The sequence below is a fragment of the Rousettus aegyptiacus genome, unplaced genomic scaffold, assembly GCF_014176215.1.
Source record: "Rousettus aegyptiacus isolate mRouAeg1 unplaced genomic scaffold, mRouAeg1.p scaffold_m13_p_8, whole genome shotgun sequence".
Lineage (NCBI taxonomy): Eukaryota > Metazoa > Chordata > Mammalia > Chiroptera > Pteropodidae > Rousettus > Rousettus aegyptiacus.
Window position 1 is genome coordinate 16,987,256 of NW_023416311.1, and position 15,615 is coordinate 17,002,870.

The 15,615-nt window shown below is 58.3% G+C and overlaps 1 protein-coding gene across 5 annotated transcripts; it reads left to right on the forward strand.

Moving 5' to 3' along the window:
* Nucleotides 1-53: 53 nt before the first annotated feature.
* Nucleotides 54-15,382, forward strand: RHBDF1 (rhomboid 5 homolog 1). Of its 5 annotated transcripts, none has more exons than XM_036225360.1 (17): nt 54-208; nt 8,525-8,665; nt 8,735-8,865; nt 9,792-10,005; nt 10,400-10,609; nt 10,684-10,806; nt 10,883-11,040; nt 11,486-11,743; nt 11,837-11,948; nt 12,066-12,140; nt 12,229-12,390; nt 12,949-13,049; nt 13,193-13,256; nt 13,658-13,752; nt 13,987-14,062; nt 14,134-14,234; nt 14,353-15,382. In XM_036225360.1, the coding sequence occupies exons 1-17, from the start codon at nt 206-208 to the stop codon at nt 15,215-15,217; spliced, it is 2,889 nt and encodes a 962-aa protein (XP_036081253.1). In that variant the 5' UTR covers nt 54-205; the 3' UTR covers nt 15,218-15,382. The 5 variants fall into 5 exon arrangements, with proteins under 5 accessions (XP_036081253.1, XP_015992251.1, XP_036081255.1 ...); XM_016136765.2 differs by lacking the exon at nt 54-208 and having other exon boundaries at nt 14,353-14,506; nt 14,671-15,382; XM_036225362.1 differs by lacking the exon at nt 54-208 and having other exon boundaries at nt 8,525-8,865; nt 14,353-14,506; nt 14,671-15,217.
* The last annotated feature ends 233 nt before the right edge of the window (nt 15,383-15,615 follow it).

Sequence of the window (15,615 nt, forward strand, 5' to 3'; positions counted from 1 at the left end):
CCTCCGGCCGGGCCCGCCCCCGGAGCGCACGCCCCTCGCTCCATGGCATTCCCAGGCGGGCGGGCCGGACGGGCGGGCGAGCGGGCGCGCGGGCGGGGACTCGGCGCGGGCGCCCTCCCGGCCGGCGGCGGCAGCCGCTCCTCAAGGCCCTCAGGATCCCCCGAAGGCCCCGGTGCTGGCGGCGGCGGCGGCGGCGGCGGCGGCGATGGTGAGTGGGCGCGCCCCGAGCAGGGCGCAGGGCGCAGGGCGCCGCGGGCCGGGAGGGTTCCGGGGCTGTGTCCGCTGCGCGCGGGGCCCGTCCTCAGCCCACCGCGGCCGGAGCCGCTTGGAGCGGCCGGGGCCAGGTCGGATCCGGGGCCCAGGTTGGGTCTGGGTCCGGGGTTTGGACCCAGTCCCCGCCTGAGGCGCCTGGACTTTCCTTCCCGGAGTTTCCCAAGCCGCCCGCGGAGGCGGCCCAGCCCCGGATTCCAAACCCGGCGCGCCGCAAAAATAGCCCGTGGCTGGATTAGCACGTCCCAGTGGACTTACCAAGCCGGACAGCTTGGCTCCAACCCCCGCCCAACAGCTGAGGGTCCTGGGAGCTGGAGGGCTCGGAGTCCGGGGTTGTCCCCGGCTCCTCTGAGCTATACCCTCCCCCCCCTTACGTTTTCCTTCCCGGCCACCACCGGTGGGTGGTGTCTTCAAGTCGAAACTCCAGCTCAGAGGGTGGGACTTCTCAGGATCATCCCTGTCCCAGCGGTGCTCGTTGGGGATGGGATCATAGCAGCACTTATAGCAGTAGTTGTGGAGCTAGGGGGTGGGGACTGACCCGTCTCCCCCATCTGTAAACACTGAAACTGCAGGGCTCTGCGAGCTACTCCCAAAGACCTTCCCCCCACCACCCTGAACTCCGTGGCCAAGAGGTGCAGGCCAGGGCTGAACCTGAGACCTCTACAGGGTGCCTTGAAGTAGGTCTCTTGGCTGAGGAGGTAGAGGGACCCCAGGTGCTCAGGGCACTGGGGGTGGAGGACGGGATTGGGGGCTGCCTGTTTGCCCTGCTGGGGGCATGTCTGTAGGCTGAGTGGGGGAATGGGCAGGGGGTCCCCCAGCCATCCTGCCCAAGGCTCAGATGGTCCTGATCAGAGCTCCTTTTTAAGTGTGTGCAACTTGAGGCTGTGTGTCTGTGTGTCTGTCTGGGTGGTTGGGGCCTGGGTCTGGAGGCCCTAGCTCTGGCTGGGAAAGGCCCCCCACATCCACCCCCTGCCTTGGGACTTCCTGGCAGAGAAGATTCAAGGATGAAACTGGCTTTTCAGGTTTGGCCCAGCCAGATGCTGGGTTCTCCCCACCCCCATGGAACCATTCTCAACCCCGTAGCCCCCACTCAGAGATTGGGAGAAAGCTAGGGAACTGAGCAGCTAAGTGGGGCTCAAGGGGTCCCTGAGGCTGAGTTTCCTGTCACCAGGAGTCATTCTGGGCAAGCTGAATCTTTTCCCCTGAGAACAGACAGGACAGGGGCTAGTAGCTGGGCACAGGAGTCAAGTGGCCCCAGAAAAAGGTGTCAGGCCTCAGGCACCTTTTGACTCCTCCAAGGAGCCTCCATTGTCTGACCAGCTTCCCAATGTACAGACAGGCTGGCCGAGGGCAGCAGAGCTGGCACATTGCTATGAACAACATCCCCATCCAGAGTTAGTGTGCTGGCCAGACAAACCACTGCTTTGGAGCTTACATCCATTCTAGAGGGACCCTGGATTCAGAGAGAATCACCTAGGTCTTCCTTGACTTTCAGGGCCCTCTCAGGGTCTTCTCAGCTCTAACTGCCACTCAGGGTACCCCGTGCCCCATTGCTGCTCTACTCAGATGCGAGGGGCTTCCCGACGCCACCTTTAGTTTCCCTACCCTGGTGTCTGTGACAAGATCGACTTTCTGCCCAGGGATCAGATTCCTTGGCTTCTGCCTGTTGTCTGGGTTGGGTGTGTTTGAGGGTGACTCCCTACTCCCTGAACTGAAATGCTCTGGGTTGACGGGGTGGAGTGGTGTCCCACAGGGGCCTGACATCCCTCCACAGCCTGAGGAACCCAGATGGTCTGCCCCTTACCGTGGCTAGCTAGACAGGCACATGGATCCCTTCCACCCCAGCTCTTGGGCCAACATGGCCCAAGGCTTTGAACCCCCTTGGAGGCTTAGTGACCTTGAGCCTCTTTGAGCCTCAGTTTCCTTATCTGTAGATAGATGGACACAGAGGGTTTGTTCAGTCAGGGTTCTTTGGTTTGAGGCAGGTGTCAGGCTTCTGATGACTGAATCCATTTCTGCTCTGATTATGGCTTTCAGGGACTTGGTTTCCCCTTGTGGGGCCTCTCTAGCACTGTCCAGCAGCCAGTGTGTCCTGGGAGGGTGTCTGGGCACCAGAGAGCACTCCATGTGTGTGGAGTCAGTCAGGGGACTTCTGGGGGCCCTGATTGGTGACCAGGCATGTTGATGGGACGTGGGCCTTTTCCCTCTGTGGCTTGTAGCGGGGGTGGTGCTTTCACCTAACTCCTGAGATTCAGCTAGACCCCCGATCGTCACACCCAGAATTTCCTGTAGTTAAGTCCATGCCCCTACCCCTTGCTGACTGTTGCATGGACAGGTTCTCCAACCTCTCAGAGCCTTGGGGCTGCCCAACTCTGGGGTGTGTCTGTTCTATCCGCTACTGTCAGACTCAGTGGGGTCAGGAGCTTTAATTCTGGCCATTGGTAACCCCCTGGGCCGTATGTGCCTGCTGAGCCCTGGGGCAGTGCCTCCTCCCCAGGGCTAGTGCTCCTTTTCTATCCTGTGGACCACGCTCTCAGCCAGGTCCCTGTGTCCTCAGGGCCTCCTATAGCAGGAAGACTCCTGTTGTTCTGTTATTGGCCCTCTGCATGCTCCTTTGGGGTGACGGCAGGTAATGGCTGACATGAGGAGGCAGGGATTTGATGTATCTTCCTTTGGATGGCACCCTGCAGGCCATTGGTTAGGTCTCAGGCCGGCCCTGCTCCCCTCTGAACCTTGCTTCTTCCGCAGAAAAGTAGAGGTATAGCTGGGAGGGTTGAGGATGGTTAAGGACCTGGTCTATGTCCTTCCCAATATGATGCCATTTACAGGTGAGGCAAAGAGATCCAGAATCAGGTGACTTTAGCTTTGCCACACAGTAGCATGTGGTGGAGAAGGACTGGATTCTAGGCCGCCAGACAGCTGATGATTCCCCATCCCAAGGGAGATCTGGGGTTGAACATTAGCTTAGGAATCAAACAGAAGACTGAGGGTCAGAGATGGGCTCTAGTGGGGAGGTTGGGGGAGGTGACCTCTCTTAGGACTGTGCTCAGGGGAACTGGGGACACGTTTGGGCAAGTGTCTTGGGGTGGGGCCCATTGCTCCAATTGACCTTGGTGATGGGCGGTCCCCTGGGCTGGGCAGGACAGGGCTCAGGCTTTGCAGGTCTGGTCCTGGGGCCGGGCCATCCACTTGGCCTCCAGCCGCCCCTGCCAGCATTTTCCTGTGAGTTTGCAGGGAAAGCCTGAGTGCTGAGTGCGGTGGTAGTTGCTTGCTTACACCTGAGGATCCAGCTTCACACTAACTGTGGCTGCTGGTGAGACCTGGGCAGGTCAGAATGTCTGCCCAGTCTCCCAAACAGGGCATCTTGAAGGGTCTTGTCCCTTGTTTCCCCCATGGCTCCTGCTCTGGTTGTGCACGCTCTTGGGCCCTGTTACTCCTGGGTTCCCTGCCTTTCCCGTGGCTGCCCTCCTTGGGGAGCTTCCCAGCCCTTCTGATTTTGATCCAGCTGCTGCTTCTTGAACACATACTGTTGGGCAGGAACTGCTGTGGTCCCTGGTTTTCAAAGGGGAAAATTGAAATTTGCATAGGGTTGTGGGTGCTGGAGGTGAGCAGGGTCTGTGTACAGTGTCTTGGGCCAGGCTCTCCCCACTGGCCTCCCTGTACTGACTCCTGCTTCCTGGCCCCTCCTGCAGCCATGCACAGTGCCAGCCTGAAGGGACCCCAGTCAACCCCAGAGCAGGAACCTGGGTCAGTGGGACCCTCCTCCTGCTCCCCACCCAGCCCTCTGCCCTGATGGCTACAGCAGCTCCCACCCCTCTCACTGCCTCTTAGAGCAGCCTCAGTGGTCCTGTGACCCTGCAGGGCTCTTTGCCCTCAGCTTCATCTCCAGTCTTGCACCATACTTATCCCGAGCTGCTCGAAGGACCAGGAGTGCAATGCCGTTTTGTGCCCTCCTACTGGGCTGGGTCCCCACTGTTGGTGTTTACTTCGTCAGTACTTCTCACTTTACTTCCAGATGCCCCTTTGGGTGTCTCCTGATGGGACTGGGTGCTGGGTGGGCAGTCATTAATGTTGCCAGAGTGACTCAGACACTGTGTGACCCCGGACGGTCCGCCCTCCCTGGGCTGTGGTTTCTCCCTGCATTGAAGGGTCAGCAGAGTGGAGTTGCTATTGGGATTTCCCCCATGAGGGGCTGTCCGGGAACAAGAGCCCACTGTGCTCCTAAGGGATGCCTGGACACTGAGCCACTGTCTCCTCTGGGTGGACACTGACCCCTCCCCAGACCAGACTCTTTGTCTAGCCTGGGCCTGTCCCTCCTCCACACCCTTGGGGCCTGCTGTGGAGCCCCCTCCACCCCCGCCCCTTGTGAATCCCACTCACTTGAGGGTCAGATGGGGAACTGGGCACACAGGGGTAGGGCAGACCAGGGACCCACAGCATTGAGGGCAGGCTGGTTGTCTTCGAGCTGTGTGGCTTATAGAGCTCCCTCCTGCTTCCACCCCAAATATAGGAGGGATTTGGGTGGAGGTGAGGGACACTGGGGGGTCTGGGGTTATGGGCAGAGAGCGGGTGCCTTCCTCACGAGCTGAGTAGCTCTTGTGTTCCTATGACAGACTGTGGCCTAGGCCTGTGGGGGCTAGGGCGGGGGGCATGTGCTCACTCATCACCCTTTCCCAACCTCTTTGTGCTGTTCCTGCCCCGACCTGCTCGCATGGTCAGCTCTTCCTCCCAGACCCAACTTCAGGTCATCTTCAGGAATCCCCCATCACCCGGACCATGGGGATTGGCTCTGCTAGCCTGTGCTCCTAAGTGACCAGTCTTTACTAGGCAGCGGCTCTGGAGCAGGCCTGTTGTGGGCACTGTGGACCTGGCAGTGACAGGACAGGACAGCACACACGTGGGCAAACTCTGAAGCGTGCAAGGGGACTCCAGGGCCAGGAGCGCCTTTTAGGGTTAGAGCAACCTGACTGAGCCTGCAGGTCCTAGGACATGTGGAAGGTTGAGCAGAATGTGTGTGTAGGGCCAGGACCCTGAGACCAGAGGGAGCCGGGTGTGAGGAGAGGCTGTGGGTGGGGGAGCAGTGGGAGCCATGGAAAGTCATGGGTATGTGCGGTAGGGTGGGCCAATTGGCTGGCAAAGGTTTCTTGTACTGCTGAGTGGAGAACCAGCACCTAGGAGTGCTGGACATGCATGGAGAGGCTCCTGGAGAGGCTGGCCCCCCAACACCCAGCAGCCATTCCCAGCAGTGATCCCAGGGGCCACTCCTGGCCCTCTTCCTCTTTGGACCTCACAGAGGCTCCACCAGAAGCACTAGCCCCTTTTTCAGGCGAGAACACTGAGGCTCTGTAAGGCATGTGGTTGAGTAGCAGGGACAGACTAAAGGTGGCATAGCCCCCCCCATCTGAAATGCTGAGGGTGTTCCTATCATGTCTGGCCTCTCATGCACAAGGCCCCACAGGGTCCAGCACAATCTTGGGGGTCAGATCTCCTGGATTCCCACCTGGCTTGGAGGGTACACTGGAGATGCTGTCACAGCAGCACAGATTCTGATCACTGTCTGCCTACCCAACGTGCCTGATACCGTCTGAAATCCCACTGCTAGTGCTGAGCCCCAGAGCTGTCTTTCCCAGTCACATCCTTACCAGAGGAGGGGTCACATGATCTATGAAGGGAAGGCTGGCAGATGCTGACCTGTGACCTGTTGATGATGTGGCTGAACTGTATCGGGACACGGGTCTGGGCTGGGTTTGTGGCCTAGGCCAGATGAGTGCTGGTCTCCTGGTTCATGTCCCAGAGAGACCCAGTTCTCAGGATGCCTTCATGTCAGACACTGTCCCTCCACCCTGCCTTCCTCTGTCCCCTTCTGGGGACTCCTCCATGTGACCCCACATTCTGGGGCTCACATGGGCAGGGAGCCCCAGAGGGATTCCCAATGATGTATGAACAGATGCTGCCTTCAGCCCTTACCCTGAGATCAGACCGCATGAAAGCAAGGGAGAGATGAAAAGACCCCTGGGTGCACCGTTAGCTCAAAGAAGTTGGACCGTGAAGGATGGGGCAAGAGCCAGGAGAAGGCATCCCTGAAGGGCCGAGCCTGTTCCCGGTTGGTATAGCACAAGTGGGGGTCGTGAGGAGTGCCTTGGGACAGTCCTTAATTCATATTGAGCCAGTAGGGGTAGGAGCGGTGAGCAGTGTCAGTATAGGGGTAATAGGATCTGTGAGCAGTGGGTTGGCCCTGTCCTTGGTCAATATAGAAACATTAGGAGTGTGCACAGTGTCCTGGGCTCAGCACTGTTTGGTGTAAGGCAGTAAGAGCTGCCAGCTGCATCCTGGCCTGGCCCCTAGTGGATATAGGGCCCGTAGGACCTGTGAGCTGGGTCTTGGGCTGGGCCCTGATTGGTGTAGAGCCGATAGAAGTTGTGAGTACTGTTCCAAGCACGTCCCTGAGTGGTACAGGGCTGATAATTGCTGTGAACAGCATCCTCAGCCTGTCCCTAGTCTGTGTAGGGCCAGGAGGAGTTGTGACCAGTGTCCAGGGCTGTTTCTGGTCTACACAGTACCAGTGGAAACTGTGAGAAGTGTCCTGGGCCTGTCCCTGGTTGGTATAGGGCCAGGAGGAGCTGTGAGCAGCATCTGGAGCTGTCCCTGTTTTGTGTAGGGTCAGAAGGAACTGTGCTCAGCACCCTGTGCCCTCCCTGGTCTGTGTAGAAGTGGGAGCAAACACCGTTGGACTTTCCCAGCTCAATATAGAGCTGGGAGTTGCTCTGAGCAGAGTCCTAACCCTTTCCTGGTCTGTATAGGTCCAGTAGGAGCTGTGAGCAGCATCCTAAGCCTATCTCTAGTTATGCTACCCTTAATATGTGACCTTTGGCAAGTCAAGCTTCTGTTTTCTAGGCCTCAGTTTCCTTGTTTCTAAGGTATGAGTGGGGCTTTCTCAGTGTCTCCTCCAAGCAGTTGTGAGGGAGGCTCAGAAGTGGAAGCTGTTTCTAGGGATGTTGGTGGGTGGGTTATAACCCTGCAGTTCAGAGGCTTTGGGGTCAGAAACTTTTTGAGGAGGCCGAGGAATTTTGGGGTTTCTGTTCTGAGTATTGCTTGGGCACTCCCTTGGTATCTATACCCCTCCTTGTGCTCATAGAACCTTCCCAATCTCGAATATTCTGTTTCCAGATCCCTTGCGGTCCTTCTTTGGGGAGATCTGTTTAGATTGGTCCTGAAAGTACCATTTTGTAAGGGGGAAATAGAGTGCCAGGGAAGCCATGGTCATATGCCCTTTGCCTCACGGTCACATGGCTAAGCAGTAGGCTAGGCCCAAATAAAACCCTGGCCTCTTTGCTCTGGGTCTTGGGCCCTAACCCTGTGTCTAAGTTATAGATTTGGGGTTAGGGTCTCAGATGCTGAGGTGTCGGTGCTGGTTAAGCCACCCTCCCAGCACTGAACTGTTTTGCTGCTGTTTGTGGCCGCATGGCGCACCCTGGTGGTCATGACAGCGTCTGTGCCCAGGAGGTTTTCAGGAGGTCCCTTTACAGTAGGAGCTCTCAGACCTTGGGAAGCCACTCAGTGAGGTGGAGCCATGGCGCACTCCTGTTGTGGGTGTAGAGGGCCCTCTGTCTCTGGGGTGGACAGCATGGTGGATAAGAGGCCGAGGGCTGAAATTTTCCCTGTGCATATACTGGGGCGAGCTCCTCGGCCTGCCGATGTTCTCGTGCCCACTCAGACCTTTGCCCTGGCAATTCCCTGTAGTGGGAACAACCCCTAACCCCCAGCCTTGCTCACTCCATCACCTCCTTCAAGCCTTCGCTCAGAGGCCACCTCATAGGAAGGCATCGCTGCTTCTGGCAACTGTAATGTGCTGATTTTATCCCTATCACAGTTCACATCTTTTAACACAGTATATCTATTTAGTTTAGATTTATTGTTTGTCTGACTTATAAGCTCCAGGGAGGCAGAGGTTTCGTCTATTTTGGTTTCCTTGTTCTCTACACCAGTGTGTCCTCAGCACCTAGGAGTGGCTCATAGTAGGTGCTCCCATATTCGTCACATGAATTTATATTGTCTGAGGACCTAGTATGTTCCTGGCGGTATCTATAGAGACGAATAAGGCAGAGCGTGTGTTCGTGTGGAGCACAGAGTAGGACTTCAGCATTGGGAGCCGTGATTACCCTTGTTGGAGTTATTGCTGCTTCTCTCTCCTCCCGGGTCTGGAACCTTCAGATATCTGTTGGCATTGTTATTGAATAACACATTACACTCCCAGGCCCACTTTGCTGCATCTGGAACCATGAGCGAGGCCCGCAGAGACAGCACTAGCAGCCTGCAGCGAAAGAAGCCGCCCTGGCTGAAGCTGGACATTCCAGCTGTGGCAGCTCCAGTGGCTGAGGAACCCAGCTTTCTGCAGGTAGGTCCTGGCCAGCAGGGGCTGTGGGTACATCCTGTCCGGCCTCCTTACCATGACCCCATTGCCCAGCCCCTGAGACGCCAGGCTTTCTTGAGGAGTGTGAGTATGCCGGCTGAGACAGCCCACGTCCCTTCGCCCTACTATGAGCCCCGCCGGCCAGTGCTGCAGCGCCAGACATCTATCACACAGACCATCCGCAGGTACCACACTGCCCTGGCTGCTTCACGGGTCGGGGCCTTGGGGGCTGGTGGGACAGAGGCAGGCATCCATAGTCCGCTGTGGGTACTGAGGCTGGGAACAGTGCAAGGGCCTTCTCCTAGATCTCGTCTTGGCTTTCTCCTCAATTTCATTCCCTGTGTCACCCTGCCTTCCTGCTCTGGGGACTGACTCCTCTCACCTACCACCCTTCTCTGCTCCCCTCCAGCACTTGCTCTCTCCTTCTCTGTCTCCCCCACCCCAATGCTCTGACTCCTGAACAGCCGCCAGGTGCGCTTTGGGCGTGTCCACACTCTACCCCTCTTGGGTTCTCCTGCTGCCCGCAGGGCCCTTCCGCAACGCTGGTCTCTCTCTCGGTCCCTGCTCAGGTACCTTGGGCAGGACGTAAGTGTGTTACTGTCAGCTGGCGTGTGCATGGCTTGGGACCTCTTGGGAGCAGTTTGCATTCGTTGGGGTTCCTAACTTCTGGTGCTGGCAGTGTTTTTGCTTGCATGTCCAAGGGCTATGGGCAGCCTGCCTGGGCTTGCGGTGCTCACTGCCTGAGTTCTGTGGTATCCAAGGTCAAGCTGCTGCCCAGGGCCAAGCTGTTTGGGTGAGCTAAGGGCGGAGCTCTGAGCACCGTCTCTGGACCCAGTGTTTCCCTGCAAACCCCCCTTTCAGGGATGGGTTGCAGGTCTGTGTAAAATACGCGCCTGGGCAGGGCCTATCATCTGCGGTTCTAGTGGGAATTTTGAGTTGGCTGATTGTTTAGAGGGCCGGAACCCACTCATGCTCTAAATTGGACCTAACTGGACCCTGGACCCTGGAGTGACCCGAGGGTGGGGCATGCTTCCTAGGAGGAGGACCCTTGAAGCCCGTGCTGGGGAGGGGAAAGATCTGGCTTCCACTCGCTGAGTCCCTTCTGTGGCAGGGGCACAGCTGACTGGTTTGGAGTGAGCAAGGACAGTGACAGCACCCAGAAGTGGCAGCGCAAGAGCATCCGTCACTGCAGCCAGCGCTATGGGAAGCTGAAGCCCCAGGTCATCCGGGAGCTAGACCTGCCTAGCCAGGACAATGTGTCGCTGACCAGCACTGAGACACCTCCTCCACTGTATGTGGGGCCCTGCCAGCTGGGTATGCAAAAGGTATGCTTACCCTCTGCTGCCTCCCACAGGCTCCTCTCTCTGCTCCCTGGGGATGGGGTGAGGGACACAGCCAGCCCCAGCAGAGGAGATTCCTTGGAGCTCATGGTTTGGGAGTGTGGTCATAAAGACACTTAAGAGACTCTCTGGGAAGGGGGCCCTGGGATTGTACCATGGGGCCAACATCTCAGGATGAACAGCAGTGTAAAGGCACTGCAGGTGGGGGGAGGGACCCCTCTATGCGTTGGGCGGGGTGGTACCCACCACTCTCCGGGAATCCATTGGGATGTGGGAGGAGCAACAGCTGTGTTCTTCAGCGAGGTCCTGGGTGGGGCAGGAGCCCATGTGGTGATGACCCAACCATCCCCCGACTCCTGCGTCTCCTCCCCTCCACCAGATCATAGACCCCTTGGCCCGGGGCCGGGCCTTTCGCATGGCGGATGACACCGCCGACGGCCTGAGTACCCCGCACACGCCCGTCACGCCGGGTGCTGCCTCCCTCTGCTCCTTCTCCAGCTCCCGCTCGGGTTTTAACCGGCTTCCGCGGAGGCGCAAGCGTGAGTCGGTGGCCAAGATGAGCTTCCGGGCAGCTGCAGCACTGGTGAAGGTGGGTGCAGGGGCCGTGGTGGGAATCGAGTGGGGGTGGGGCTCCAAGCCATGTACTCACCTACTTGCTGGCAGGGCCGCTCGGTTAGGGATGGTACATTGCGCCGCGTGCAGCGCCGAAGCTTCACTCCCGCCAGCTTCCTGGAGGAGGACACTGTGGACTTCCCCGACGAGCTGGACACGTCTTTCTTTGCCCGGGTAAGAGCACAGTCTGAGACCACACCCAACACCCCTTCTCCTATGCGTCCCACCCTGAACCCACATGTTTGCTCAGGAAGGTGTCCTTCATGAGGAGCTGTCCACATACCAAGACGAGGTGTTTGAGACCCCATCGGAGGCGGCGCTCAAGGACTGGGAGAAAGCCCCAGAACAAGGGGACCTCACGGGTGGGGCCCTGGATCGCACAGAACTGGAGCGCAGCCACCTGATGCTGTGAGTGGCCGCAGTGAGGGGGCAGGGAGTGCGGGTGGTTGGAGGTCAGGAGCAGCTGGTCTCTGGGGCAGGACCCCCCCCCCCCCCCCCCCCCCCCCGTGGGCTGAGGGGGCGGGGTCTGCTTGGCTCTTGTAGCAGGCAGACCTAGGGCTGGGCACCTTTTGTGCCTCAGCTGCCTGCCTGTGAAACAGGAGCGCAATCCCAGAGCCCACAGGCTGAACAGAATTCAGTGGGGGAGGCCAGGGAACCGCTTACAGGTCTGGTCCCAGCCACCTACTATCCTTGAGGACCTCAGGATTGCTCTTTACTGGTAAGGAGGAGGCTGCATAGTGCCTTCACCGCCAGAGGGGACCAAGACAGATGGAAGGTGGCCCTTGTCCCAGCGCAGAGGGACTGCAGCAGGTCTGGGGTTTGGGGCAGGATGTGACTACGCCCCTTCCCCCAGGCCCCTGGAACGTGGCTGGCGGAAGCAGAAAGAGGGTGGCGCCGCAGCCCCGCAGCCCAAGGTGCGGCTGCGCCAGGAGGTAGTGAGCGCGGCTGGGCAGCGGCGGGGCCAGCGCATCGCAATGCCGGTGCGCAAGTTCTTTGCTAGGGAGAAGCGGCCATATGGGCTGGGCATGGTGGGCCGGCTAACCAACCGCACCTACCGCAAGCGAATCGATAGCTATGTCAAACGCCAGATCGAGGACATGGACGACCACAGGTAGGCATGTGGCTTGCCCTGGGCAAGGCCCCGGGTTGGGAGTGGGGGTACTGGGTTGGAGATGTCGCCTTCGCTGACGCTCTTGCCCTGCAGGCCCTTCTTCACCTACTGGCTCACCTTTGTGCACTCGCTCGTCACCATTCTAGCCGTGTGCATCTATGGCATTGCACCCGTAGGCTTCTCGCAGCATGAGACTGTTGACTCGGTGAGACCCCGTGCCCTTCCTGGGCCCACACTAGTGGAGTCTGGGCTCTGGACTCTCTCCCACCGAGGTTGGGAGGGGAGGGCCCAAGTGGGCTGATCTCTCTCCCCAACCTGCCAGGTGCTGCGGAACCGTGGGGTCTATGAGAATGTCAAGTACGTGCAGCAAGAGAACTTCTGGATTGGGCCCAGCTCGGTGAGGGTGGGGCCTGGTGAGGCAGGTGGGCGAGGATCCTGTGCTGGCAGGGGCCAGGGCCTCAGCTGCCCATCCCGATCACCCGCAGGAGGCTCTCATTCACCTGGGTGCCAAGTTCTCGCCCTGCATGCGCCAGGATCCGCAGGTGTATAGTTTTATCCGTGCCTCGCGGGAGCGTGAGAAGCACTCAGCCTGCTGCGTTCGCAATGACCGGTCTGGCTGTGTGCAGACCTCGGAGGAGGAGTGCTCGGTGTGTGCCCCTGCCTGCAACTCACATCCTGTCTGCACCGCATGTTTGTTATGTTGTGACTTCAGATGGAGCCCTGTTATCTTTTACCCTAGATCTCCAGCACTTTACACCATCCCTCTGTGCAAGGTTCCTCACATCACATTCATTCATTCCTCTTTATTCCTCATCTCATCACACAGACGACCACTACAATGTGTCTTTGATTTGGGTGTGCTCTTTCTGCATGTCTTGTTTTTGTGTGTCTTAAGTTTACATAAGAGGAATTGCCCTACTTTTTCCCACTAAACAATTAAAAAAAGGATTCCACCAAGTTTTTATTACATCATTTTATGAGGTACCAAAGTTTATACCAGTTCCCTGATTTGGGACACAGGTTGTTTCTAAGCTAATAGGAATTATGCTCTTGAGCTTATAACAGAATTCTTACATGCATGCGCATTTCTGGAGTGTGAATTTATGGAGTTTGGGTTGTGGGTTCAGGAGGAGGATCTCAGTGGTTTTGCTTCTGGAGACTGGGTGAGGGCTCTGACCAGGGGCTCACCCTGTGTCTTCACGCAGTCCACGCTGGCAGTGTGGGTGAAGTGGCCCTTTCATCCCAGTGCCCCAGACCTTGCTGGCCACAAGAGGCAGTTTGGTTCTGTCTGCCACCAGGACCCCAGGTCAGTCTTGCTAGCCCCTCCCCTCTGTCCATGTCTCCCTGGGTACTGGGGAGAGAGGGTGCTCCCCTTGTTATGGAGTCGGGTGGAAGGGTGCCAACACTAAGGACATTAGCAGGGTCTGACCACATACTGGGCTCATGCAGGGTGTGTGATGAGCCTTCCTCTGAGGACCCTCATGAGTGGCCAGATGACATCACCAAGTGGCCGGTGAGCCTGGGTAGAAGGGTTGGTGGGGAGTCACCCTGTCATGTGGGGGAAGAATCCGCACTCCACCTATTCGTGATGCCAGAAGGTCCTGACCTTTGCGGGATCACCCTGTTTCCAGATGCCATGCCCCTAGTCTTTGCCCAGCCTGTTCCTCCACCAGTACCTGCCTTTCTGATCAGGATAGAGCAGGAGAACCAGGTAGAGACTTGAGAGGTCAAGTGACATCATTCCAGTTTGACAGATGGCCAAACTGAGACTTAGGGTACAGTAGCCTGCTTGAAGTCAAGGAGATACGTTTTCTACTGTAGGAGCCTGTCCACCTTTGCCCCAACCCCCAAGCATAGTGCGGGGCCCAGGATTGGGGAAGGCCCTGACCCAACTTGCCCCCATTTGTGACCCAGATCTGCACCAAAAACAGTGCTGGGAACCACACCAACCATCCTCACATGGACTGTGTCATCACAGGCCGGCCCTGTTGCATTGGCACCAAGGGCAGGTAGGTGTGTCGGGGTGCGGAGCACTGCCCTGTGGCTGTGCCCTTCTTCCTTACCAAGTCCTGAAACAACCCAAGATACTAAGGGGCACGGGGTGAGAGTCTGGACTTACCCAGGGCCGACAAAGCTGGGCAAGTGAGGCTGAAACTGGGGCCTGGGTGTAGTCAGGTGCCTCTGTTCTTGGGCCCCAGAAATCCCCCTCTGCAAGTCCTCCCAACCCTGGCCTGACCTTCCAGGTGTGAGATCACCTCTCGGGAGTACTGTGACTTCATGAGGGGCTACTTCCATGAGGAGGCCACACTCTGCTCTCAGGTACGCCTCCAGGGTGTGTCCCTCCCCTCTCCCCCCAGCCACGGAGGGTGCTGACAGGCCACTCTGCACAGGTGCACTGCATGGATGATGTGTGTGGGCTCCTGCCCTTCCTCAACCCCGAGGTGCCTGATCAGTTCTACCGCCTCTGGCTGTCCCTCTTCTTACATGCTGGGCAAGTGACACCATATGGGCTGAGCAGGGCTGGGTAGGGTGGGTGTCTCCTGGTTCCCGGGAGTGGCTGGCTGGGGGTGAGGGTGGCCTTCCCTGCTGAGCACCCTCACCCCCAACAGCATCCTGCACTGCCTGGTGTCCGTCTGCTTCCAGATGACTGTCCTGCGGGACCTGGAGAAGCTGGCAGGCTGGCACCGAATAGCCATCATTTACCTGCTGAGTGGCGTCACTGGTAACCTAGCTAGTGCCATTTTCCTGCCGTACCGGGCAGAGGTAAGGTTGCCCCCAGGGTCCACCTTCAGCACTGAGTGTGGGTCCCAGCTTGGGAGAATCTCCACTTGTCTCCTCAATCCTGCTGTGCCCTGGGTCATGGGAGGTGGGCTAGGGAGACAAGGCTACAGGTCCGGGGGTCCTGCTCAGCCCCTGCTGCCTCCCAGGTGGGCCCGGCTGGCTCGCAGTTCGGCATCTTGGCGTGCCTCTTCGTGGAGCTCTTCCAGAGCTGGCAGATCCTGGCTCGGCCCTGGCGTGCCTTCTTCAAGCTGCTGGCGGTGGTGCTCTTCCTCTTCACCTTTGGGCTGCTGCCCTGGATCGACAACTTCGCCCACATCTCTGGCTTCGTCAGTGGTCTCTTCCTCTCCTTTGCCTTCTTGCCCTACATCAGCTTCGGCAGGTTTGACCTGTACCGCAAGCGCTGCCAGATCATCGTCTTCCAGGCCATCTTCCTGGGCCTCCTGGCTGGCCTGGTGGTCCTCTTCTACTTTTACCCTGTCCGCTGTGAGTGGTGTGAGTTCCTCACTTGCATCCCCTTCACCGATAAGTTCTGTGAGAAGTATGAGCTGGATGCCCAGCTCCACTGAACTGGTGGGGGTGCTGGGGCCATGGGGCCACATGCTCCAACAGGCCAGAGCCGGGCAGACTGTCCACTCCGAGCCTCACAGGCATGGGGCTCTGCCTGCCAGCCCTGGGAGGAGTCCTGCCCATTGATCGGACACACACCTCTTGTGCCTTGTTCACTGCTGTTGAACCTCTCGTACTTCGGGGCATTTATTACACTAGTTCCCTCGATTACCTTCTAATTAGTCTCCTGACGACCACCTCATGTGGCCAATAAATGGACTGGGAGCGTTTTAGCTGCCACTAACTTGACCAGAGCTGCCTCCTTTCTTGTTTCTGGCTGGGGACTGAAGGGAGGTCCTTCAGGCCCCTGGCCTCTTACTCACTATTCCCCAGAACAGGGAAGTCCCTCAGTCAGGTAGACCCACCTTGCCCCTCCCCTGCTTCCTTAGTGACTGGAAGTTACAGTGGGACATGGACCCATGGATGTGCTGTCCAATTCCCCACACTCTGAGAAATGCCTTCAATCTAGCCCTCTGCCCAGCGGG

Excerpts from the sequence above, each read along its gene's own strand:
- RHBDF1 (XM_036225360.1), top strand. Across the intron at positions 8,866-9,791 it reads ATCACACAGACCATCCGCAG|GGGCACAGCTGACTGGTTTG; the intron begins GTACCACACTGC and ends CTTCTGTGGCAG. Across the intron at positions 11,744-11,836 it reads GAGGACATGGACGACCACAG|GCCCTTCTTCACCTACTGGC; the intron begins GTAGGCATGTGG and ends CTTGCCCTGCAG.